Raw genomic sequence first — 25,202 nt, 5'->3', positions numbered from 1 at the left:
TTACAGGGGGGTGATCAATGACAGAGGGGTAATCAATGACAGGGGGGTGATCAGGGAGTCTATATGGGGTGATCACCACAGTCATTGATCACTCCCCTGTAAGGCTGCATTCAGACGTCCGTATGATTTTTACGGATCCGATCAGTCTATCAGTGGATCCGTAAAAATCATGCGGACATCTGAATGGAGCTTTACAGGGGGGTGATCAATGACAGGGGGTAATCAAGACAGGGGGGTGATCAGGGAGTCTATATGGGGTGATCACCACAGTCATTGATCACTCCCCTGTAAGGCTGCATTCAGACGTCCGTATGATTTTTACGGATCCGATCAGTCTATCAGTGGATCCGTAAAAATCATGCGGACATCTGAATGGAGCTTACAGGGGGGTGATCAATGACAGGGGGGTGATCAGGGAGTCTATATGGGGTGATCACCTCCGTCATTTATCACTCCCCTGTAAGGCTGCATTCAGACGTCCGTATGATTTTTACGGATCCGATCAGTCTATCAGTGGATCCGTAAAAATCATGCGGACATCTGAATGGAGCTTTACAGGGGGGTGATCAATGACAGGGGGGTAATCAATGACAGGGGGGTGATCAGGGAGTCTATATGGGGTGATCAGGGGTGATCAAGGGCTAATAAGGGGTTAATAAGTGACGGGGGGGGGGGTGTAGTGAAGTGGTGCTTGGTGCAACATATTACTGAGCTGCCTGTGTCCTCTGGTGGTCGATCCAAACAAAGGGGACCACCAGAGGACCAGGTAGCAGGTATATTAGACGCTGTTATCAAAACAGCGTCTAATATACCTTTTAGGGGTTAAAAAAATCACATCTCCAGCCTGCCAGCGAACGATCGCCGCTGGCAGGCTGGAGATCCACTCGCTTACCTTCCGATCCTGTGAACGCGCGCGCCTGTGTGCGCGCGTTCACAGGAAATCTCGCGTCTCGCGAGAGGACGCACCGGCGCGTCCACCCAGAACAACAGGACCGCCGCAAAGACGCAATCCTGCGTACGGCGGTCCTGAGGTGGTTAAAAGCGTTCCAGAGTTATTACCACATAAAGTGACACATGTCAGATCTCCAAATATTGGCCTTGTCCATAAGGTGAAAAATGGCAGGGTCCTGAAGGGGTTAATAAGTTCCCCTCACTCCCCCCCCCCCCCCCCCCAAAAAAAAAAAAATCATGTGTACAACAAAATGGTGCCAACATGTAAAACTAAAGCTCTAAGAACCAACAACTGTGATGAACAATAGCTAAGAATTTATATTACATCCTATTGTATTGAACTATATTGCGAATCACCCTAAACCCCAGCAATTCACCACAAGCACAGCGCTACATTCCACCATGAGCCAGTTCCATAGTGGGAAATTAGGTATAAATACGCTCAGTGCCTGTACAAAGATGGCCGCCATCCTACTTTACGCTCAGGCTCCGTGACGCATTTCCGGTTGCTACTTGCGGACAGTCTTTAACTCCAAGATGGCGCCCACCACAGGTCGCGGCGGCGTGGAGCAGGGGAATGATTTCCTGGGGTTCAGTCTCCTTTCTAAAAGCGGGGAGAAGAAGAACACCCCGAAAAGAAGGCGGATGAACAGGAACAAGAAGAAGACCTGGAAAAAGCACATCGATGTCCGGGATGTGGAGGAGTTCATGGACGACGTGCGGCTGCAGGAGAGGACAGTCGGGTGAGGAGGAGGGGGTCACATGAGGCCTGGCCTGTAAGGATCAGAGCTATCACCGGTTATGGCCACTGCAACTACAACTCCTAGGCTATCAGGGCATGCTGGGAGTTGTAGTTTCACAGCAGCCTCTGGTGGTTGTCCGTGTTAGAGCCGCAGCCTATTACCTATCACTAAGGTCGTCTGTCATCAGCCGATCACCAGCTGTATGGCCTTGCTTCCCAAAAATTGGGGTGTCTTGTGCTGCTGGCGGATGGGCGACTGCTTAGATGTGGGCGAGATCTGAGGTAGACCGCCATCAGGATCTTCTAGGGGGTGTTCTGGCCGCTCTGTTCCTGCACAGGACCTCCATGTGATCATAGTGTTGAGCGAACTTGTGTTTTAAGTTCGGCGTCTAAAGTTCGGGTTATCGAAGAATCGCGTTATGGATTCTAAATTCCGTTATGGTCCGTGGTGGCGGAATCCATAACGCGATTCTTCGATAACCCGAACTTAAAACACAAGTTCGCTCAACACTACTTGCTAGTAGTCGGACCCGCAGCAATCTCGTGTTTATCACCTGTGCAGAGGGTAGCCTTTTAACATGATCATCCTGGAGAACCCCTGTAAAGGGGTTCTGCAGTTTGTTTAAACTGATGATCTACCCTCTGGATAGATCATCAGCATCTGATCGGCGGGGGTCCGACACCCGAGACCCCCACCGATCAGCTGTTTCAGAAGGCAGTAGTGCCGCGACCTTCTCGCTGTTTACCGAAGGCCCGGTGACGTCATAACTAGTATCAATGGGTGGGGCTAAGCTGTGTGCACTTGAATGGCGCTTAGCCCCGCCCAGGCCAGTGATACTAGTCGTGACGTCACTGGGCCTGCGGTAAACAGCGAGAAGGCCGCGACACTACCTCCTTCTCAGACAGCTGATCGGCAGGGGTCCCGGGTGTCGGGCCCCCGCCGATCAGATGCTGGTTATCTATCCAGGTGGCAGTGCCAGTTGTATTTGTGGTGAGATGCAGATGCTGCGCCTGTGTTACAACAGGATTAAAATGGTGCAGTCACTCTAATGCACATTTTGACATTTTTATAAACGTATCCGCTATGTTTTTTTCTCATTTGACCGCTCTCTTTCTTTTTCTCTCTCTCTCGCAGGGGTCTGCTGTCGGAAAGACCCAATGAAAATCTCTTCTTTGTGGACACCAACAAAAAAAAAAAAAAAAGGTGAGCAGGTAACTGGAGGCTGCTGACGCTTTGTGAATCGGTGGATTACCGTACTTCACTGAGTAGGTGGCACCCCCTGCTGGTGAAGAACAGTGCTCTCCCTCCGTAGCAGAACTACAACTCCCAGCATGCAGCAGTGACACGAGTTGGAAAGAGATCAGACCGTATAGTTGTCTGCATCCGTTCTGCAATTTGGCGAGGTGGGGCCGCAAAAGATGCAGATGGCACACCGTACTTCCGTTCTGTGGCCTCTCAAGAGATTAAACGTCTTTTTTTTTTTTTTTCCTTGTCCACAATTGTGGCCAAGAATAGGCATTTCTATCCTAGGGCTGGCCGTTTCGTTCCACAAATGCGTAGCGCATGCAGCCAGTATCGGACCACAAAACTGAGACCGTAATGGCGGCCTGGGCTGAGGCGTAACCGCTGGGAATTACGATTGTGCCAGTTGGAGTTTGGAGCTCTGACGAGCGGATGTTCTGGAAAGAGATTTCTGGGGACTTCACTCCAGAAGTTTCATCTGCTGAGGGTTTAAATACTTAAAGGGGTATTCCAATCTCAGACAATGGGGGTATATCGCTAGGAATGTCCTCATTGTCTGATAGGTGCGGGTCCCAGAGGTGAACGAGACCGGACACCTGAAGATTGTGGAGGGCGCAGAGGTGGGACCCGTACCTACACCGAGAACAGAGCAGGTGGTGGGCAGAGGACCCCTGGTTTCCCTGTGTCCGGCAACCGCTCTCATTCATTTCTATGGGGCCGACGGAAATAGCAGAGCCGAGAAATGAATGGAGGGCGGCTGCACGTGCGTCGTGCGCCCTCCACAACCTTCAGGGCTCCGTTCTCGATGTAGGTGGGGCGTATCCTAGCGCTATGCCCCCATTGTCTCAGATTAGACAACCGCTTTAATTTAATTCCATTCATTTGGAGAGGCGGCTGCAGCAGGCGGGTTGTGATGGCCTATACTCAGACCAAGTGTTAATTTGTCCGAAATCTGGGGCATTGCCTATGAGTGGTTGACGCATGCATACTGGGAAACGGGGTGGTGGCAGGGAAGCCATACTAACTTTGGCTATCGACCCTGTGAGATCTGTGTATGTCTCTGGCATTTGTGACTGTAATTGCCCAGTGTGTGCACCAGGATAAAGATGGCAGCGCTGCAGCTGAACTCCATCGATCCTGACACGAGCTAGAAGAACCCCAATCAGTGAATGGAAATACCAGGACACCTACATCAGCCTTTGCTTCCAACTGGATATGATATGAACTGGATGCAAATATGTAAGGGGGGCACACCTACATCTGATTCACACCAAACTCTACTCAATATTTAATTTTAAAAATGTATTAAATGCAGTTAAATATAATGTGCAAATATGGTACCTTATCACTTTAAAAACATAAAATACATGTTTAAAATATAGCCATGCCAAGGGTTAATGTGTACTTCAAACTGAGATTTCAGTAATAGGTATAATGTCTGTTTCGATGATACTGGGTCTCAGTCTACAGAATAATAGTAAATCCAGTCTCTGTATCGATTCGCAGTTAGTCAGCGGTATTTTTGGTATGAGTATTCGCTGACATAGGAATATTATCCTTTACAATTCATTGCATAGAGTCTTCAGTTGTAGCTCAGTAGTGATTTAGCTCGTACACTGTGATAGTTATAGTAGATTACTCACTGTTTTGGAGGTAATAAAGTGTTCGGATTTGTGTGCTTAACGTGGCGTCCCACGTATTATCAGCACAAGTGGTCGTACCTCCGATCAACTTTTGAAGTGAGCAGATGACCTCGCAAACAAGGGAACAGTCCGCCGATTGCTGGGGTGAGTGTGTGGTTACACCCGCTTGATAAATTGTAAAGCTGGATGTCTTTTTTTTTTTTTTTTCATTTTTTTTTTTTTTTTTTTTCAGGGAAAAGACCGGACTTTTGTTTCTTTGCGAAATATATTCGAATATTGTTGCCAATTGATATTAAAAAGATGCACAGATGGTGAGCTGCGGTGTCCTTCTGCCCTGTGATGAGACCCATCCTTGCGCTGTGAGCATTCTCTGCATTGCTTGCTAGGAATGTGATGCAAACTCTGGGTGCCCTGGGGTTATGGTCAGTTGTCCATCTCCAGGGTCTGAGGGTAAGAAACACTTGTCGTCTGTCTCTTGTGCAGTAACATTGGGAAAGTGCAGCTCACCATCTGTGCATCTTTATTCAATTTGCAACAATATTCGAATATATTTCGTAAAGAAACAAAAGTCCGGTCTTTTCCCTGGGAAAAAAGACATCCAGCTTTACAATTTATCAAGCGGGTGAAACCACACACTCACCCCAGCAATCGGCGGACTGTTTCCTTGTTTGCAAGCTCATCTGCTCACTTCAAAAGTTGATCGGAGGTACGACCACTTGTGCTGATAATACGCGGGACTCCACGTTAAGCACACAAATCCGTACACTTTATTACCTCCAAAACAGTGAGTAATCTACTATAACTATCACAGTGTACGAGCTAAATCACTACTGAGCTACAACTGAAGACTCTATGCAATGAATTGTAAAGGATAATATTCCTATGTCAGCGAATACTCATACCAAAAATACCGCTGACTAACTGCGAATCGATACAGAGACTGGATTTACTATTATTCTGTAGACTGAGACCCAGTATCATCGAAACAGACATTATACCTATTACTGAAATCTCAGTTTGAAGTACACATTAACCCTTGGCATGGCTATATTTTAAACATGTATTTTATGTTTTTAAAGTGATAAGGTACCATATTTGCACATTATATTAAACTGCATTTAATACATTTTTAAAATTAAATATTGAGTAGAGTTTGGTGCGAATCAGGCTACTTTCACACTAGCGTTCGGGTGTCCGCTCGTGAGCTCCGTTTGAAGGGGCTCACGAGCGGCCCCGAACGCATCCGTCTGGCCCCAATGCATTCTCAGTGGAGGCGGATCCACTGAGAATGCATCCGCCTGCCAGCGCTCAGCCTCCGCTCAGTGAGCGGACACCTGAACGCTGCTTGCAGCGTTCGGGTGTCCGCCTGGCCGTGCGGAGGCGAGCGGATCTGTCCACACTTACAATGTAAGTCAATGGGACGGATCCGCTTGAAGATGACACTATATGGCTCAATCTTCAAGCGGATCCGTTCCCCATTGACTTTCAATGTAAAGTCTGAACGGATCCGCTCAGGCTACTTTCATACTTAGAAAATTTTCTAAGTAATAATGCAGACGGATCCGTTCTGAACGGATGCAAACGTCTGCATTATCGGAGCGGATCCGTCTGATGAAACATCAGACGGACCTGCTCCAAACGCTAGTGTGAAAGTAGCCTCAGATGTAGGTGTGCCCCTCCTACATATTTGCATACTTGATTTCTCTCTAAAGGTTTGGGGTAACCTTTTTAGGGGGAGCACCCTTTCCTTGCAACTTGGAGGGTGAGCCATCCCAATACTTCCTACTGGATGTGACATTGATTTCATCTTTTCAGACTCCAGAATATTACCAGCTACCAGAAAGCTAAGGAAGCGCAACCGACCTCTAAAGATCGACCTTATTCTACAGCCGGACTCTAAAGTGCCGCCACCTAAAGAGTGAGTATGTGTTCACAATTGGAAGTAGTAAGGACCGATGAATTACAGAAATGTTCCAATTCACTGACCGCAAGCAAAGGTCTTTTAAATGGTGGATTTCAACACAAAGTACGTTAGAGAATGCATACAGTTTCAATAGTCAATGTTAATGGGGTTTCTGCGTAAAGGGGTTGTGCAGCCTTTAATACTGATGATCTGTCCTCTGGTCGGAGGGGGTCTGACTCCCGACAATCGGGTGGTTGAAGAGTAGGTCGGTGCTTTTGCAAGAGCCACTTCCTCTTCAAGATTAGACCGCGTCATCTCGGAAGAAGTGATTGTTCCATTCACTTGTAAATACACCGCGCCGATGGCGCAGTTTGATCTTGAAGAGATTACTCGCACAAGCAGCACTTCCTCTTCAACCAGCTGATCGGCGGGAGTGTCGGGAGTCAGACTACCTGCGACCGGAGGATAGGTCATCAATATTGCTGGCTGCACAACCCCTTTAAAGGGGTATTCCGGTTGTTAGAAGTTGTTTTGATGGCAGTGATGAAGAATTGGAAATTCCTTGAAGATCTGAACGTGATCAGATTATCAGACTGCACCACTGAAGTAATTCCCATGATACAGTGATGTCTTGAGGTGTAGAACAATGTCTGCCTCCGTGATCATTCCTTTATCTCTGGCCGTGAGTGACATCCAGGCCGTCTAGTGCTGCTTTAGAAGCCTGCAGGTGTCCTTCTGCCCTGTGATGAGACCCATCCTTGCGCTGTGAGCATTCTCTGCATTGCTTGCTAGGAATGTGATGCAAACTCTGGGTGCCCTGGGGTTATGGTCAGTTTTCCATCCCCAAGGTCTGAGGGTAAGAAACACTTGTCACCTGTCTCTTGTGCAGTAACATTGGGAAACTGCTAACTGGTGGAGGAGCCAACAGTCAAACCCCCACCGTATATATATTTTGTGATTTATTCTGAGGATAGGCCATTATTATCTTAAAGGGGTATTCTGGTTACATTGTTATCCCCTCCCCTACCACTGGGACCCCCACTGATCATGAGAATGGGGGCCCTGTATCCCCTGCAACCCCCTGGAATGAATGGAGCGGCCGGTCGCACATGCACGTGGCCGCTCTATTCATCTCTATGGGAATTCCGGAGTTAGGTGGAATTTGCATAGAAATAATGGACCGGCTGCACGCGTGCCCGACCAGCCGCTCTGTTAATTTCAGGGGGTAGGGCTCCCCGTTCTCGTGATGGCCTATCCTCAGGTCAGATGTTAATTTGTCAGAGATCTCTAGCATTGCCCATTTCGTTCTGCATTGCCTAAAAGGGATTGACGCATGCATATTGGGGGAAACAGGACGGTCCCAACGGTAGGACCCCCATAGGGGATAACGTCTAACAGCTGGAATACCCCTTTTAAAGAGGACCTATTATCGGTCCAAACATTGTGAACTAAGTGTCATGACATATACAGCGGCGCCCAGGGATCTCACTGCACTTACTATTATCCCTGGGCGCCGCTCCGTTCTCCTGGTATGTTCGGGGACTTGGTTATAGTAGGAGGAGTCTGCCCTTGTTCTCCTGGGCGTCTCCTTCTCCAAGGCTGTAGCGCTGGCCAATCGCAGTGCAGAGCTCACAGCCTGGGAGAAAGAGAGACGCCCAGAAGAACAAGGGCAGTCTCCTACTATAACCAAGTCCCTGAACATACCGGAGGGCATAACGGGAGAACGGAGCGGGGCCCAGGGATAATAGTAAGTGCAGTGAGATCCCTGGGCGCCGCTGTACAGATCATGACACTTAGTTCACAATGTTTGCACCGATGAAAGGTCATCTTTAAGCAGATATATGAACTAGGGATGAGCGAATTGACTTCAGATTAAACATCCGAAGTCGATTCGCATAACACTTTGTTCCAATACTGTACGAGCAAAAGCTCCGTACAGTATTAGAATGTATTGGCTCCGATGAGCCGAAGTTATTGCTTCGCAAAGCACTCTACTGTAAAAAAATAATAAAATTCCCGAACTCTTCGATACTATATATATTTTTTTTTTTTTACAGTACAAATTAATTTATGAAGTTATTACCTGAAGCCAATACATTCTAATACTGTACAGAGCTCCTGTTCCGTACAGTATTGGAACGAAGTGTTATGCGAATCGACTCCGGATGTTTCATCCGAAGTCGATTAGCTCATCCCGAATACTGACCCTAGTCTTAGTGTCTCTCTTTGTCCACTAGGTGGCAGTGGCAGATAATCTGTTATGCACATGGTTTATAGAGCTTGGCTTCAGTGACCGTAAACTGGCCTTGGCTCATTTTGCTGGTCGTAAGGGTTAAGCTGAGGAGTATGGGGTTGTTTCTCACTTTAGATTTCCATGTTGTGAAGGGGGGGAAAAAAGCAGAAAAATTCTCCTATATTTTTATGGATGCCTGCCTGTCTCTGGTAGCGTCTTAGAGTTTCAGTGGAGCAGCAACGTGCATGCTCGACCGCAACTCCATTCAAATGGGGGATATGAGACCCCAGTCACGTTAATGGTGGATGGGTGATAAGTTGAGTTTCTGGGACAGCCCCTATATGGTGGATGTCTAAGGTCCTCAGCCACTAAGCTCTTAGCAAAAACTGGGGCTTGTGATCGGAGTAGAAGCCGAGGACACAGAATGAATACCCTGCTAATGATTGCAGTCATACAGCGGAGGCATCGGATGTGGATTATTAACCAGTTTAGTCCTGACCAGATGCAGATTTAGTTTGGTCGACGCCAAACTCTCTATGTAGCGTACACATAGGTTCTGAAGTTCTTTTTTCCGCGTGCGTTCTCCGGTATCCGCTTTTCCAAGCAGTGTCATTTTCTTTGGAGAGTCTCTGCTGGGAGGGACGTCGATAGCCCACCGCTGTGACTGCTGTAAATCTGAAAGCGTGGAGCGGCCATGTTACTGACAGCCTGTGTCTCTCTCCAGCATCTTGTCTCACCAGGTGCCCAATGCAAAGAAACTGAAAAGGAAACGAGAGCGAGAGGAGCAGCAGCTGGAAACTAAGGGGATTCTGCCCCGTACAGACAGACTTCTCCTGGCACAACAGGACAGACCCAGCTCAACACACAAAGACGAGCCCAACAATAACCCAACCAGAGGCTTCTACGACCTGTGGGCGGCAAAGAGTATGTGGATTCTGTGATTGTGTAGAGACCGGACCACTTGTGCACATGAGATATTCACTCCCTCCTTTCATTACAGATCCCCTGGATTCTGCGTTTGAAGGAAAAGAGCAGTGGTTTTTAGAACAGACCAAGAAGGGTCGTGTTAAGGTGAGCCTGGGTTTTTGAAAGTGGCTGTTCTTCTGTTATTCATCATGGGAATTAAAGGGGTTGTCTCACTTCAGACATTGGTAGCATATCCTAAGGAAATGTCACCAATGTCAGGTGCGGGTCCCACCTCTGAGACCCTTTCCCCTGAAAGTGAAGGAGAGCCCATTGCAGGTGCAGCCACCCACCCATGACTGCTATGGGAGTTCTGAAGATGGCTGAGTGTGCTGGCTTGGCTATTTTGAAGCTCCCATAGAAGTGAATGGAGAGCACGCATGTCGGGGGGCTCCGTTCTGTAGATAGATCCGACTCCTATATGTCATTGTTGGCAATTTTTTAATTGTGTGAACCTATACTTGGAGAAGGTGGTAGAGAGCATGGACCTCACTGCCCTCTCCTTGTCATGTTTCGTGTTGGGTGGAGCCACGTATATACAGAGAAAGAAGCGCACACTCGCTGCTCCTAATTTTGAAAGCAGCAAATGTTAGACATCAATTTCTGGGACTGAAAATCTGCTCCATTTATCTGAATGACGTTGTTTTAGCAGCAAGTCCCCTTCAGATGAATGTGGCAGTCGTGCAGAAAATATGTAGCAAAATACTGTGTAATACAAGTGTGTGGGATTTCCCAATCCCCATCTACACACAGTGGATTTTCTGCATGCACATGGAACTCCAATCTGCAGCATGTCCATTGTCTCCTGGATGGTTTGCAGTTTATTCATGGAGTTTAAAGGGGTTCTGCACTTTGTTTTAACTGATCTATCCTCTGGATAGATCATCAGCTTCTGATCATCGGGGGTCCGACACCCGGGACCCCCGCCGATCAGCTGTTTGAGAAGGCAGCGGCGCTGCTGCCTTCTCACTGTTTACCGCCGGCCCAGTGACGTCACGACTTGTATCAACTAGCGTGGGTGGGGCTAAGCTCTGTTCACTTGAATGGAGCTTAGCCCCGCCCACGCTAGTTGATACTAGTCGTGACGTCACTGGGCCAGCGGTAAACAGTGAGAAGGCCGCTGCGCTACTGGAGCGCTTCTGCCTTCTCAAACAGCTGATCGGCGGGGGTCCCGGGTGTCGGACTCCCGCCGATCAGAAGCTGATCTATCTAAAGGATAGATCATCAGTTAAAACAAAGTGCAGAACCCCTCTAAGTCTGCAATTAAATCTTCCACTAAAACGTGTTTTTGCAGATTTACTTGTGGATTTCTTCCACTACAAATCTACAATGTGTAATCCTACCCTTAGGGATATGAGGAACTGATATTTAGTGATTGTAGACCGGTGGGCATCATTAAAATTTTAACCACATCTTAGGGTCCATTCACACGTCCATAGTGTATTGCGGATCTGCAGTACACCCGGCCGGCACCCCCATAGCACTGTCTATCCTTGTCCGCCATTGCGGACAAGAATAGGACATGTTCTATTTTTTGCCGGAGCCACTGACTGGAAGATCGGCGGCGCGCTCTGGAAATGCGGATGTGGACAGCACACTGTGTGCTATCCGCATCCCTTCCTGCCCAATAGAGAATGAATGGGTCCGCACCCGTTCTGGAATTTGTGGAACAGATGAATGGACCCTTAAAGGGGTTCTCCAGGAATTTAGAAAATAAAAATACGTAAATATTACTTTATTATAAAATTCCCAAATACCTTTCATTACCGTATTTTTCCCATAAGACTCACTGAGGTTTTAGAGGGTGAAAATAGGAAAAAAATATTTTGAACAAAAGGTGTTAATAATGGGCAACATGGGGTTAAAACATGAGGTACATGAGCAGTCACTTGCTATTAATGTTATCGGCACAATCTTATGAATTTTGACTTCCATCATTCCATGTGCCTCACATTAATAAGTGGCCTGTATTCTGTAACTCGCATTAACCCCCCGTTGCCCGTTATTTGAGAAGGTACGGTCACTTACTATTAATGTGAGGTGCATGTGCCCAGCCTGACATTAAAAATAAGTGACCCCCCCCCCCATCCATGTTTAAAATATGGCAGTGGCAAGATTGGGGTTAATGAGTCACATTAACCCTAATCTTGCTAGCTGCCTGGTACATACCATATGTTTTTGCCTGCCTTTATTTTCAGGCAGGCTACTCCCCTTTTGTACTGGGGGATACCAGCTATGCTGCTGAGTGCACACAATAATAATCCTCTGCATCCCAGAAAGAGGATCATGTTTGTGCTATCGCAAAACCTCAGATCGGACACTACATTCTAGCAATAGGGCTTTCCCATAGACATTGGTGCAGTCTGGTGTGCATGTATGCGGCTCCGGGAGGCTGGGACAGGTCCTAGGAGGATCGTAGTTGTTGATGTCCTGCCATAGAAGTGCCAGGCTCTTCCCTGTTCCTCAGTAGGTACTGTACATGCCGGGATCAATGTCCGGTACATCGCAGGCTGATGTCCTTATGCAGTAGAGCCTGCGATGTATCGGCAACATGAAAAGCGCTGGCCATCCCAACCGCCTTTCCCCCCCCTTGTATTCGTCCTATAAGACGCATTATAATTTTCACCCCACTTTAGGGGGGGGGGATGCATCTTTATAGGGTGAAAAATACGGTAGTTATAATGGCTCGTTTTGTCTAGGGAGCAATCATTGGGAGAAATAAAATGGCCGCCGTCCTATTCGTGCACACAAAACCTGTCCTAATAACACAGCAGGATAAGTTACTTCACAACACTGAGGTAAAGAGCTGCCTCATCCTCGGCTCTGCTTGTCAGGGATTACGGTCCTGAATACTGTTCACTATGATCTTCAGCTGAATCTGTAGGAATGGAGCTCATGAGGAGACATGAAGTACAGAGAGGAGGTGGGGATGTGGCTGTGTCCTGCTGTGTGATTAGGACAGGTTTTGTGTGTAGTAATAGGATGGCGGCCATTTTATTTCTCCTAATGGCTCGTTTTGTCTGGGGAGCAATCATTATCAGTAATGAAACATATTTGGGAATATATTTATTATAAAGTAATATGTACACTGCTCAAAAAAATAAAGGGAACACAAAAATAACACATCCTAGATCTGAATTAATTAAATATTCTTCTGAAATACTTTGTTCTTTACATAGTTGAATGTGCTGACAACAAAATCACACAAAAATAAAAACAATGGAAATCAAATTTTTCATCCCATGGAGGTCTGGATTTGGAGTCACCCTCAAAATTAAAGTGGAAAAACACACTACAGGCTGATCCAACTTTAATGTAATGTCCTTAAAACAAGTCAAAATGAGGCTCAGTAGTGTGTGTGGCCTCCACATGCCTGTATGACCTCCCTACAACGCCTGTGCATGCTCCTGATGAGGTGGCAGACGGTCTCCTGAGGGATCTCCTCCCAGACCTGGACTAAAGCATCTGCCAACTCCTGGACAGTCTGTGGTGCAACGTGACGTTGATGGATAGAGCGAGACATGATGTCCCGGATGTGCTCAATTGGATTCAGGTCTGGGGAACGGGCAGGCCAGTCCATAGCATCAATGCCTTCGTCTTGCAGGAACTGCTGACACACTCCAGCCACATGAGGTCTAGCATTGTCTTGCATTAGGAAGAACCCAGGGCCAACCGCACCAGCATATGGTCTCACAAGGGGTCTGAGGATCTCATCTCGGTACCTAATGGCAGTCAGGCTACCTCTGGCGAGCACGTGGAGGGCTGTGCGGCTCTCCAAAGAAATGCCACCCCACACCATTACTGACCCAATGCCAAACCGGTCATGCTGGAGGATGTTGCAGGCAGCAGAACGTTCTCCACGCGTCTCCAGACTCTCTCATAACTGTCACATGTGCTCAGTGTGAACCTGCTTTCATCTGTGAAGAGCACAGGGCGCCAGTGGCAAATTTGCCAATCTTGGTGTTCTCTGGCAAATGCCAATCGTCCTGCACGGTGTTGGGCTGTAAGCACAACCCCCACCTGTGGACGTTGGGCCCTCATATCACCCTCATGGAGTCTGTTTCTGACCGTTTGAGCAGACACATGCACATTTGTGGCCTGCTGGAGGTCATTTTGCAGGGTTCTGGCAGTGCTCCTCCTGTTCCTCCTTGCACAAAGGCGGAGGTAGCGGTCCTGCTGCTGGGTTGTTGCCCTCCTACGGCCTCCTCCACATCTCCTGATGTACTGGCCTGTCTCCTGGTAGCGCCTCCATGCTCTGGAAACTACGCTGACAGACACAGCAAACCTTCTTGCCACAGCTCGCATTGATGTGCCATCCTGGATAAGCTGCACTACCTGAGCCACTTGTGTGGGTTGTAGACTCCGTCTCATGCTACCACTAGAGTGAAAGCACCGCCAGCATTCAAAAGTGACCAAAACATCAGCCAGGAAGCATAGGAACTGAGAAGTGGTCTGTGGTCACCACCTGCAGAACCACTCCTTTATTGGGGGTGTCTTGCTAATTGCCTATAATTTCCACCTGTTGTCTATCCCATTTCCACAACAGCATGTGAAATTGATTGTCACTCAGTGTTGCTTCCTAAGTGGACAGTTTGATTTCACAGAAGTGTGATTGACTTGGAGTTACATTGTGTTGTTTAAGTGTTCCCTTTATTTTTTTGAGCAGTGTAGTTATTTTCATTTTCTTAATTACCGGAGAACCCCTTTAAGAGAAGAAAATTGCTGCAATCTCGCAGCTTGTGGTAAGTGTCTGCGGCCTTATGCACACCTGCATATTTGTGGTGTTGAGCGCGGCGTCTCCTCACTTCAGTATTACAGAAGATTGATGAACGGGTCCCTGCTGCTTGTGATTACACTAATGTACTTCTCGTTCTCAGCGTCCTGAAAGAATGAACAAAAAACCATCGGTGCTTCCAGCTGTTGAAGTTGCTGCTCCTGGAGCCTCCTATAACCCGTCCTACGAATCGCATCAGGTCAGAGACGTGACTATTTCTTGAGTCTGTGCCCCCACCCATGTGAGATCTCCAGGTTTTCTAGTGATGCAGCGGATTATTCTTCTAGGCCCCACTCTGTGTGTATTCAGTGTTGTAGTTGACCTATAGTCTGTAAGCTTCTGGCCTTCACACATTGAAGCGTCTGCCCTGCTGTTTCTGGTTCACTCGCAGCAGTCTTCTGTACTTTCAAGCCTCCGTTTTTATTCTTTTCTACCAAATAGTCTTGTAAAATTCTTAGATTGTATCGTGTTTTACCTCCAGGACCTGCTGCTGAAAGCTCATGAGGTAGAAGTGAAAAAGCTGAAAGAGGAGAAGAAGCTGGAGAGACAGCTGAAATTTCCCACCGGGGATGAAGCCCCCACAGAGGTTCGTATCCTCCCCATTAGTCCTACCAGACAGTACTGCTGAATATTAGTCCAAGCATTGATCAGATCTCAAGATGTTAAAGGTTGATGACCTATCCTCAGGCCCTCAATATCAAATCAGCAGGGGTCTACTTCCCGTCACCCCTTTCTTAACCGCTATTTGCAAATGTAGTGTAGCTTTTGTGCTTCGTCTTCATCATCTGCCCTTCCTTTTGCTTGTAGAGGCAGCACAACGTAATTACAACTGCTTGTCCCATTCAAGTAAATGTTATAGGTGTAATTACACTGCCCCGCCACTACAAGTGAGACTGCGCCCAGGTAATTATGAAGAGGAAGGAGAAGTCGCGCTCTTCAAACAGCTGTTTGGCGAGGGTGCCGGAATTCGGACCCCCACATATCTGATACAGATGACTTATCCTGAGGATAGGTCATTATTATTTAACCCTCTGTACAACCCCTTTAAGGTGAAAAATGAAGCAGCTGTTCAGTAGATCATCAGTAAAAACCTCGACTGCTTTCTATATTCAGCTTAGTTCTAATACTGTACAGAGCAGGAGCTCCCTACAGTATTAGAATGTATTGGTTCCGATGTGTCGAAGTTATTGGTTTGTGAAGTCTGTAACAAACCATTTCCTGAACTCTGGTTCGGTTCCAAGTTACCACTTGGAACTAAACCCGAGTTTGGGAGATGTTTTTTTACAGTAGAAATTTAATTTGAGAGACTTCAAAGTAATAACTTCGGCTCATCAGAGCCAATACATTCTAATACTGTACGGAGCTCCTGCTCTGTACAGTATTAGGTTACTTTCACACTCGCGCAGACGGATCCGCACCGATAATGGACGGATCCGCACCGATAATGCAAACTCTTGTATCTGTTCAGAACGGATCAGTTTGCATTATTCTTAAAAAAATAAAATAAAGTCCAAGTCAAAACGGATCCATTTTGACTTGCATTGAAAGTCAATGGGAGACGGATCAGTTTTCAATTGCACCCTATTGTCAGTGAAAACAGATCCGTCCCCATTGACTCCTGAGCGAACATTGGGGCTGATCTGATCCGTTTTAGGCCGCTTGTGAGAGCCCTGAAACGGATCTCACAAGCGGACCCAGAAACGCCAGAGTGAAAGTAGCCTTAGAAGGAAGTTTTATGCAAATTGACTTCGGATGTTTCATCCGAAGTCTATTCGCTCATCCCTAGTTGTAGCATACTGTAAGACTCGCCATGTTGTGGATTGGAATGAAATCTCACTACCATTACTTGGTAGTTCCAGCAGCCTATATGTAAGTGGCTGCTTGCGAGCTGTGCTGTGGGGGCGGGGGGGCAGCAGAGCTGTGCTGGTGCATGTGAAATCCACAGGAACGCCCACAGATTCTCACAGGAGATGACCGCACTGAGCAAAACTCATTTCAGAGCATTTCTGAGAGCATGTGAAGCAAAGCTGATACCAGAAAACATACAAGTGCCGTTTTATTATGTGCTGCCTTACAGTAATATATGGGATTATTGATTTTAGGCCTTTAAGGCCTCTCGCAGAGTTGTAAATCGCCTTTTAAAGGGTCACTAACCTTTCAAAAAACGTTCTCCTAGGGACACATCAGACGTTTAGGTCGGTGGGGTCTGAGTGCTGAGACCACCACTGATTTCTAGAACGAGGGGAGAAAAGCTTGAGCATATTGTGTTCCCTTCCCATCGAAACTGGCCCATAGACTTCTGTGGAGCCCGTCTCGTGCAGCAAGGAAAGCGCATGTGATCTGCACGTACTTCTCTCCCCTCGTTCTAGAGATCAGTGAGGGTCACAGCACCGATAAACCCACCAGCTCTAAACTTTTGATATGTTTTTATGACCGATTGAAAGTTTTTTTTGTTTTTTTTCTTCAAAAGTAAGTGACTTTTTAAACGGGGTTGTGCAGCCAGTAATATTAATGACCAGACCTCGGGATAGGTCATCAATATCTGATCGGCACTGGTCCGACATGCAGCTGCAAGCAGGATAGGTCATCAATATTACTGGCTGCACAACCCCTTTAATAATATATTGAGTATGCACATGGAGGCCTTTGTGAAATGTAGGTACCGTCAGATGTGGGTTTTATGGGAGGAGAATCCCAGATTAGAATTGGGTAATGTCTGCGGGATTTGTCAATTGTTCATGTTTTGTTTCTGCAGGAAACCCGGTTAAGAGAGCTGTGCGAGGGTCTAGTGGAGGAGTCTGAGGAGGAGGGCGGTGGTCCAGGGGCGGAAGATGAGCAGCAGAAGGTGACATCCCTCCATCAGAGGGAGCGGAAGACAGAACGACAGAGAAAGAAGGACAAAGAAGCTAAATTCCTGGTGAGTTTGTGGGTTTGCTTTTCCAGTTGTGATGAGATGTGTAAGGGGGGGGGGGGTCTTGCAGGATTTTGCATTCTTAAGACAGGCCATCAGTGTGATCAATTTGGGACCCTCACTATCAAAGTGAAGGAGTTGTGTGGTCCCAGCGGCTGTGTCTGGTACTGCAGAAAGGAACCGTGCTCGGGCAAGTGCCACTTCTCAATGCAGCAAACATTAACCCCTTCCCACAGAACGCTGTACATGTGCGTCGTCCCTTAGCCTGTGGGTTCAACAGCTCTGCCTGATCATTAGAAGGATTGTGGCTGTGATTGACGGCTGAAAACTCTAAGCCCGTACTTTTTAACCCTTGATTTTTATTATTTGTACATCTGTAGCTCAGGTTGTAAATATGGTGTGAACTTGTCTGGGGTCCAGTGACCTCCCTCCCCCCACAGTTAAGCACTGATGCCCTTCTCAGAGACTCTAAATCCCTGCCTGGTAATTCATTGCTACCTGGGCGTTCAGCCAGTACCAGCTTAAGTCCACCTCTCCTGTCAAGGTGCTCCCCTCCAGTTTGTCGCTTATTCTGCCTTGTGGTTTCCGTGTATCTCCTAAATTAATATTTAATCTGCTTTAGTCTGTGTTGGGGTCATGTACGGACCTTATCGGTTATGGATCTGGAAATAGCCACCTTCAATAGTCACCTTCCATCGATCTGTATGCATAGAGGTATAGGCCAATGATGGGTTTAGATGGCAGTGATGAAGAATTGGAATTTCCTTGAAGATCTGAACGTGATCAGATTATCAGACTGCACCACTGAAGAGAAGTAATTCCCATGATACAGTGATGTAGAACAATGTCTGCCTCCGTGATCATTCCTTTATCTCTGGCCGTGAGTGACATCCAGGCCGCCTAGTGCTGCTTTAGAAGCCTGCAGGTGTCCTTCTGCCCTGTGATGAGACCCATCCTTGCGCTGTGAGCATTCTCTGCATTGCTTGCTAGGAATGTGATGCAAACTCTGGGTGTCCTGGGGTTATGGTCAGTTTTCCATCCCCAGGGTCTGAGGGTAAGAAACACTTGTCACCTGTCTCTTGTGCAGTAACATTGGGAAACTGCTAACTGGCGGAGGAGCCAACAGTCAAACCCCCACTGATCATAAATTCTTGTGATTTAGGGCCCTTGCACACGACCGTATGACCTCCGAGACATATGTTCCGCAGCGGCATTGATCGCGCGCACGGGAGCGCACCACATCATAGATGACAATGATGCTGTGCACGTCGGGCCGCCCGCTATTGTCCTGTACTCGTATATGGTCTTCTGAGTGTGGAACTATAGTCCCGTGGGCCGGACCTGCGCAGCATCATTGTAATCTATGATGCTGTGCGCTCCCCTGCGCACTATCAATGCCGCTCCGGGACATATGGCCCGCTCACAGACCATATGTCTCGGAGGGCATGCGGTTGTGTATAAGGGCCCTTATTCTGACGATAGGTCGTCATTATCTTAAAGGGGTATTCTGGTTAAATTATTATCCCCTATCCACAGAATAGGTGATAGCTGTTAGATTGGTGGGACCGCCACTGATCACGAACAGGGGCCCTGCAGCCATTTGAAATTAATGAAGTGGCCGGTTGGGCATGCACATGGCCATTGCATTCATTTCTATGGGAGTTCCAGAGATGGCTCTCCACTATCTCCAGAATTCCCATATAAATGAATGGAATGGCCACATGCATGCCTGACCAGATGCTCTGTTCATTTCAGGGGGCTGCAGGGGCTTGTGATCGATGGGGTTCCCAGCAATAGTTATCCCCTGTACTGTGAATACCAGGGGTTGTTGATCCAGGGAGTATTCTCATTGCCTGATTGGAGTCAGTAAGGGATAGATAGATAGATAGATAGATAGATAGATAGATATTATCTATATCTATCTTTTTTCAGCCTTATTAACCGTTACTCTATTACCTCTTTAATTCCTGGAAAACCCCTTCTGCCTCTTAATGCTTGGCTCTTCCCCAATTTTCTGCGTAGGAAGTCTTTAAATGGATCTTATTTTGCAGAGGGCCCGTCAAGAAGCTGAGAAGACGGAGAGACTGCGACGACAGGGTCTGTTCCAGCTGAAATCCATCCAGATCTCTCTGAAGTCCAGACAAGATGAGCTCTTAAGACGCAAGAAGCTGCGCGAGAAGACGCAAAAAGCAAAGTCCTTACAACCCAAGAGACTGGGCCGTCTAAAGTGAGTGGGCTGTGACTGGTGGTTTCATATTGGGGTAAAGGTTCATACTTGGCAATCATGTACCCATTGAGCTGGTCCCCGTCGGTGAATTCACACGTAGCGCTTCTGTGTTTTTTTTGTTTTTTGTTTTTTTTTTGGAGAAATTTCTGTGACTCCCGTTTGGATAAGTGGGAGAGAGTCACAGAAATCCCTGCAATGAATCTGTGAGTTTGCCCTTATTGAGCTGAGGTTTATTGGATTGTATCTTAAATTCAGAGAGGCTTTTATAAGATGCTACATTATGAAAAGTGAAGTCTCCTTGTGAAGATCTGGGGCTTTCAAGACTACAGTATTGATGACCTACTGTCCTATCGGGTGATCGGTGATGGTAGGGGCAATGTGCTCCAGCAAACCGTGTCCCATTCGTCCTGTACTTTTTAGTCCTGAACCCTTTTGCTCACAACTAATAAACATGGCTGCTTTCTTAAGAACAAAACCGTCCACAAGGTATCGCAGCTCAGGCCCATTCACGTCAGTGAAGCCAGGCTGCAGTACCTGGCACAGCCCATGGACAGGCGTGGCACTGTTCTTGAAGAAAGCAGCAGAGTTTTTCTAGTACTGACCGTAGGATCAGAGCTCTGCCCGATGATGAGACACATCCTTGCGCTGCGAGAATTTTCGGCTTTGCTGGAAATGTGATGCCAACACTGGGTGCCCTGGAGGCGGGTGTGTTTTACCTATTCTGGGGCCTGAGGGCAGAGGACTTATTTATAGCAAAACCTTTAAGATACAAGCCTAGCTATTAGATGATGAACCCCTCGGATAGGCGTACTTTCATATCTTGGCTTCCTTTTTTCTTCCTGTGTGAGTTCACCTATAACTTCTTATTTGAAGGTATCAAGAACCCGACGTGGATGTCCTGCTAAGCGAAGAGCTAACAGAGTCGCTGAGGAAACTAAAGGTAAAACTTCCACCCAGGCTTCTTAGACTACTGTCTGCAGTAACATCGCCTCCTCCAGTCTTAAAGCCTGCTGATGGTTTCAGGAGCAGGGAATTTGGAAATGGATTATCTTTTGTAAGCACTTGACGTGCTCAGCTAACCACTAGAATAACACGGGAATGTTGTCTGCTTACAGCCGCAGGGGAACGTTACCAAAGACAGGTTTAAGAGTTTCCAGAAGAGAAACCTCATTGAGCCAAGGGAGCGTGCAAAGTAAGTGTCGGGGACAGGTGGGCCGAATATTTAGAATGCCTGCCGTATGATTTGGTGCATATGATGGTATCCCATTTAACCAGCAGCTAATTCTGTACCCTTGCTACGTTCAGTAAAAGAGCTGACCATTTCTTATTTTATTCTCCCCCCCCCCCCCCCCCCCCCCCCCCCAACTTAAAGGGGTTCTCTCACTTTAGCAATTGGCATTTATCACATGGCATTTATTAATACATTAGTAAGTGGTTTGTATTGTGATTGTCAATATTGCCTCCTTCGCTGGCTGGATTCATTTTTCCGTCGCACTATACACGGCTTGTGTTTCATGGTAACGACCACCTTGCAATCCTGTAGTGGTGGTCGTGCTTGTACACTATAGGAAAAAGCGTCGGGATCGTGGGAGCTCATAGACTGGCACTTTTTTCTATCATGTGCAATCACGACCACCACTAATGGATTACAGGGTGGTCGCAGCCATGGAAATGGGCAGTGTATAATGTGATGGAAAAATGAATCCAGCCAGCAAAGGAGGCAATACGGAGAATCGCAGTACATTAGTGCCTTGTATTAACTTAATCTACATGCTAAATGCTATTTGCCAAAGTGAGACAACCCCTTGAAGTGGCGGCATGTCACAAGGATCTTGTGAAAAGGGACACGGTGCTGGTGTAGAGCTTCATCTTTTTCTCAGTTTTTCCTGTCAGTGCTTCCCCGACCACCTGCTATGCAGCCTAGTGTTTAGAAGCACAGGGGAAAAATAGAAAGGGATTCAGTGCTGTACCAGTGCTGCACCCCCTTCATTCTCAGGGTCCGTGGGGGTTCCAGATCTCTGGCCACCACTGATCAAAAACTGAGATTCAGTCTTGCCATCGGTACTCCGTTTAATAGTCCAGTCTACAATATTTGTAGTGTTATGTGAGATTCTAAGACTCGGGACCTCCGTCCAGGAACGGTACCGCTCTTATCCATAGTTTGTCACTGGCATTGCAGCTCTTCCCCCTTACAAGTGAATAGGGATGAGTGCCGTATCTGAAAAGTCAACTTCTGGATGTTAGCGATCACAGATTTCTCATCTCCTACAACCCCGTTAGGTTCAAGCACCTGCTTTTGTCTTTTTGGGAAGTCCTCTTTGCAGACAATTCACCGCCCTTTGCTACCAATATTACCTTTGTGGCGTCTCTCTGCAAATATCCTGTCGGTAGTTTTCAGTTCCCTCTCGTGTAAACCAAACATTGCGTCCATTTCTTGTTACGGGAGGTCTGACCTGTTGATTATTTTGTTATGCAGATTCAAGAGGAAGCTGAAGGTCAAATATGTGGAGAAACGAGCGTTCAGAGAAATCTCGTAAGTAACAGGAGGATCGTTTCCTTGTATAGCACCAACGTATTGCTTACAAAGGGACCTATTTCATCAAGCGATGTTTGGGCCAGTTTTTGGGAACGTGCTCGTTCCTGATCATTTGCTCGTATAAACACGCCTTAGTAAACAAACGCACATTTGTAGGCTGATTGCATCTTTTATACAGAATAAGAGCACATCGCCCCGTGTAATCCTACAACTGAATGGGGGAGAAGTCACTGCAGTAGCAATTGTGTCCCCCCCCCCCCCCCATACTTTTCTTGGCCAATGGAAACCCACACATATCAGGCAGTATAATTGTACCCTTATAACAGTCCTAGTCCCCAGTGCATCTTAAGGACCTTATCTGGTGGGAGGAACATGTAGTCATACAAACCCTAGGAGATCCTATAGCAGTGTTGGCGAACCTATGGCAGAGGTGGCACTCAGCCCTCTCTGTGGGCACCCACACCATGGAAAAAGTCTATGGTGTACCAATTTGCCTTAGACTTTTCCTGCCATTCATCAGCGCAGGGCGCACTATGAACAGCACAGACATCGCACTGAATGTAGGCAGCTATTATAGCTAAATGATAATGTACATGGAAGATATACTATGTTGGACTGTAGTGTTCAGGGTAAATTGCCATGTTGGCACTTTACGATAAATAAGTGGGTTTTGGGTTACAGTTTGGGCACTCGGTCCTTAAAAGGTTCACCATCACTGTCCTATAGTGTGTGAAATCTGCACATAATATATGGGGATTTGTATCTGCTATGTGTGTGCATACTGTTAAAGGTCTGAGAGAGGTTCTATTCTCCCCTCTCTTCTTGGCTGCAGCAGTGATGTGTCATGCACACCAGGTCACCATGCAGCCAGTTGGTGGCTTCAGAATACAGCATGTGACTGCTGAGACCATTGATTGGCTGTAATGGAAGGTGACATGTGTACAGGAAACACCAGCGTGAAGGACTGGGGTGTGACTCTAGAAACTGCTGGGGAGAAAAGGGTGCAGTGGCATTTTGTTATTTTAACCTTTACTGCTGCTCTGCCATAGGCCGGGCCCCTCACACTGATTCTACTTGCCTGGTCCCCGCAGCATCTGTTAAGGAATAGCCTCCCTAGCGTTGATGGGGACTCTAGGAAGCTAGTCACTGCCTGCCATTGGCTTATGATTTTGATAGAAAACCATGCAAGCTGCATCAGATTGGTTTGGTATTAGATCATTGTTAATGGCCATGCAGTTCCTGCACATGGTCATGAACAATGATGGTACGACCCCATGGCATGTTTGCAATGTAGCACTAGGCTTTAATTAAACTACTGAGACCGCACTGTTCACGGTTTCTTTTTTTTTTTTTCTTTTTTTTTTATGGCCGCATAGGATCGAAGGTCCCGTGTGGGCTTTAACAATACAGAATCACTGAACTGTGCAGTCTCATAAGTTTATATAGAACCATGTCAAGTGCCACATGGCCATGCCATGTGGTCGTACCCTTAGGGCTGTTTCACACGAGCGGGTGCAGTCTGGAAATCGCACTCCACGTGTGAGCCTGATCCTCCGTCCTGGACACTGCTCGTCTTGCAGGATCGCCCAGCATTATCCTGATTTATAATGCTATGTGCTTCTGCTTGACCTTACTGTTACAGAATCAGCGTGACATAGCGCTGTCGGTAGTATTCTGTAGAAGTAAGGTCACGCAGAATCACATAGCATTATAAATCCGTATAATGCCAGCAGGGTCCAGAATAGAGGATCACGCTCACATCGTGATTTCCGGCCGGCATACGCTCATGTGAAAGGGCCCTTAGAGACCAGCATGAAGTAACTAGGTTAACAATTTAAAGGGAATGTGTCACCACATAGTTTGGTAAGAAACCATTTTATGTGCCATTTGCACACTTCTCAATACAGTCTAATGGCGTTGGTCCTATCGTGGAGAAATTAGGCTTTTTATTTTATGCTAATTTGCCTCTGGGTGCACTTGAGACTCCGCTCCTTTTCCTTCCCAGCTACACCCCATCTCCTTGACTAACAGGGCCAGGCAGTGAAGATGTACTCATGCCTGGCCCTGTAGTCTCGCGATTGCTCATTCGCCGAACAGTGACAGATTCCCTTTTAAGCAGATCTTTTAGATGTCCTGTTTAAAGGTGCATTTTGTAATAATGACAGAAGACCCCCTACCAGCCGTGCCAGGGATTGTAGATTCGTAGATGCTGCAGAGCTTTGCTTTGTCTACTCATCTCACCTGTTAATATTTCACACTATATTTAATTTTTATAATGTTCTTTGCTCTTTTTAATCAGCGCCTAATTTGGACTTCCCACCCTGGACTGGATCTGCTCAGAGCTTTCATCTGGATGAATCCCCTCCATTATACTGCGTCTTTGGTCTCCAGTCCCTTCACTTGCAGGCGGATCATTCTGCCTATTGGATTAACAGGATTCGTCAGGTCACAGTCGGCACTTTCCAAGTTTATCCAAATTGAATTATTTCACTTCTGTCTGCCGGAGATCTGGTATAACAGCTCTGCATCACTTGACAGTACCTGTAATCCCGCTAAATTATGGGTTCACACGCCATCTCTTAACCCCGCAGCAAGCACTATGCTCCTCAGAGTGAGTGGGCGTTACTGTACTTGTCTTAAGCTGATGCGGAGACTTCGAAAATTTGCAAGAGACACACGGCCTGAAAGGCGATTGAAGTCAAGCTGCATCTTTGGTTACGTCGGACATGAATACCTTTGTACACGGACTTCATTACGTACCTCCTGTGCAAATAAATTGATCTATTTTGGAGTTCAGAATATTTTCTGTTCCTCACTATGTATAATGAGAAAAATACACTGACAGTGAGCGCACAGTCAAAGTGAGATTTAAAAAAAGATATCAGATCAGACATTGATGTTCTATCATAAGGGTAGGCCATCCATTCTATAGTACTGGAATACTCCTTGAAGTGACCCCAAATGCAGACCATCATAGATCCCTGTGATGCTACCTGATGGACGCAGCTGTTTACTGCAGCACTGCCCCCACTGAAGTGAATAGGAGCAGTCCTGCAGTAACTATCTCCGTCCAATA

General features: G+C 47.0%; 1 protein-coding gene across 1 annotated transcript; it reads left to right on the top strand.

Moving 5' to 3' along the window:
* The first annotated feature begins 1,467 nt into the window (after positions 1 to 1,467).
* On the top strand, positions 1,468 to 24,922 carry NOP53 (NOP53 ribosome biogenesis factor). Its single transcript, XM_040405005.1, has 13 exons — positions 1,468 to 1,694; positions 2,829 to 2,891; positions 6,393 to 6,497; positions 9,440 to 9,639; positions 9,716 to 9,786; positions 14,556 to 14,651; positions 14,934 to 15,038; positions 17,208 to 17,369; positions 19,415 to 19,590; positions 20,464 to 20,530; positions 20,706 to 20,782; positions 22,067 to 22,123; positions 24,426 to 24,922. The coding sequence occupies exons 1-13, from the start codon at positions 1,489 to 1,491 to the stop codon at positions 24,430 to 24,432; spliced, it is 1,392 nt and encodes a 463-aa protein (XP_040260939.1). The 5' UTR covers positions 1,468 to 1,488; the 3' UTR covers positions 24,433 to 24,922.
* Positions 24,923 to 25,202: the final 280 nt, after the last annotated feature.

Source organism: Bufo bufo, chromosome 8, assembly GCF_905171765.1.
Source record: "Bufo bufo chromosome 8, aBufBuf1.1, whole genome shotgun sequence".
Lineage (NCBI taxonomy): Eukaryota > Metazoa > Chordata > Amphibia > Anura > Bufonidae > Bufo > Bufo bufo.
Note: the sequence above shows the minus strand (reverse complement) of the source record. Positions and strands in the feature narration are given on the sequence as shown.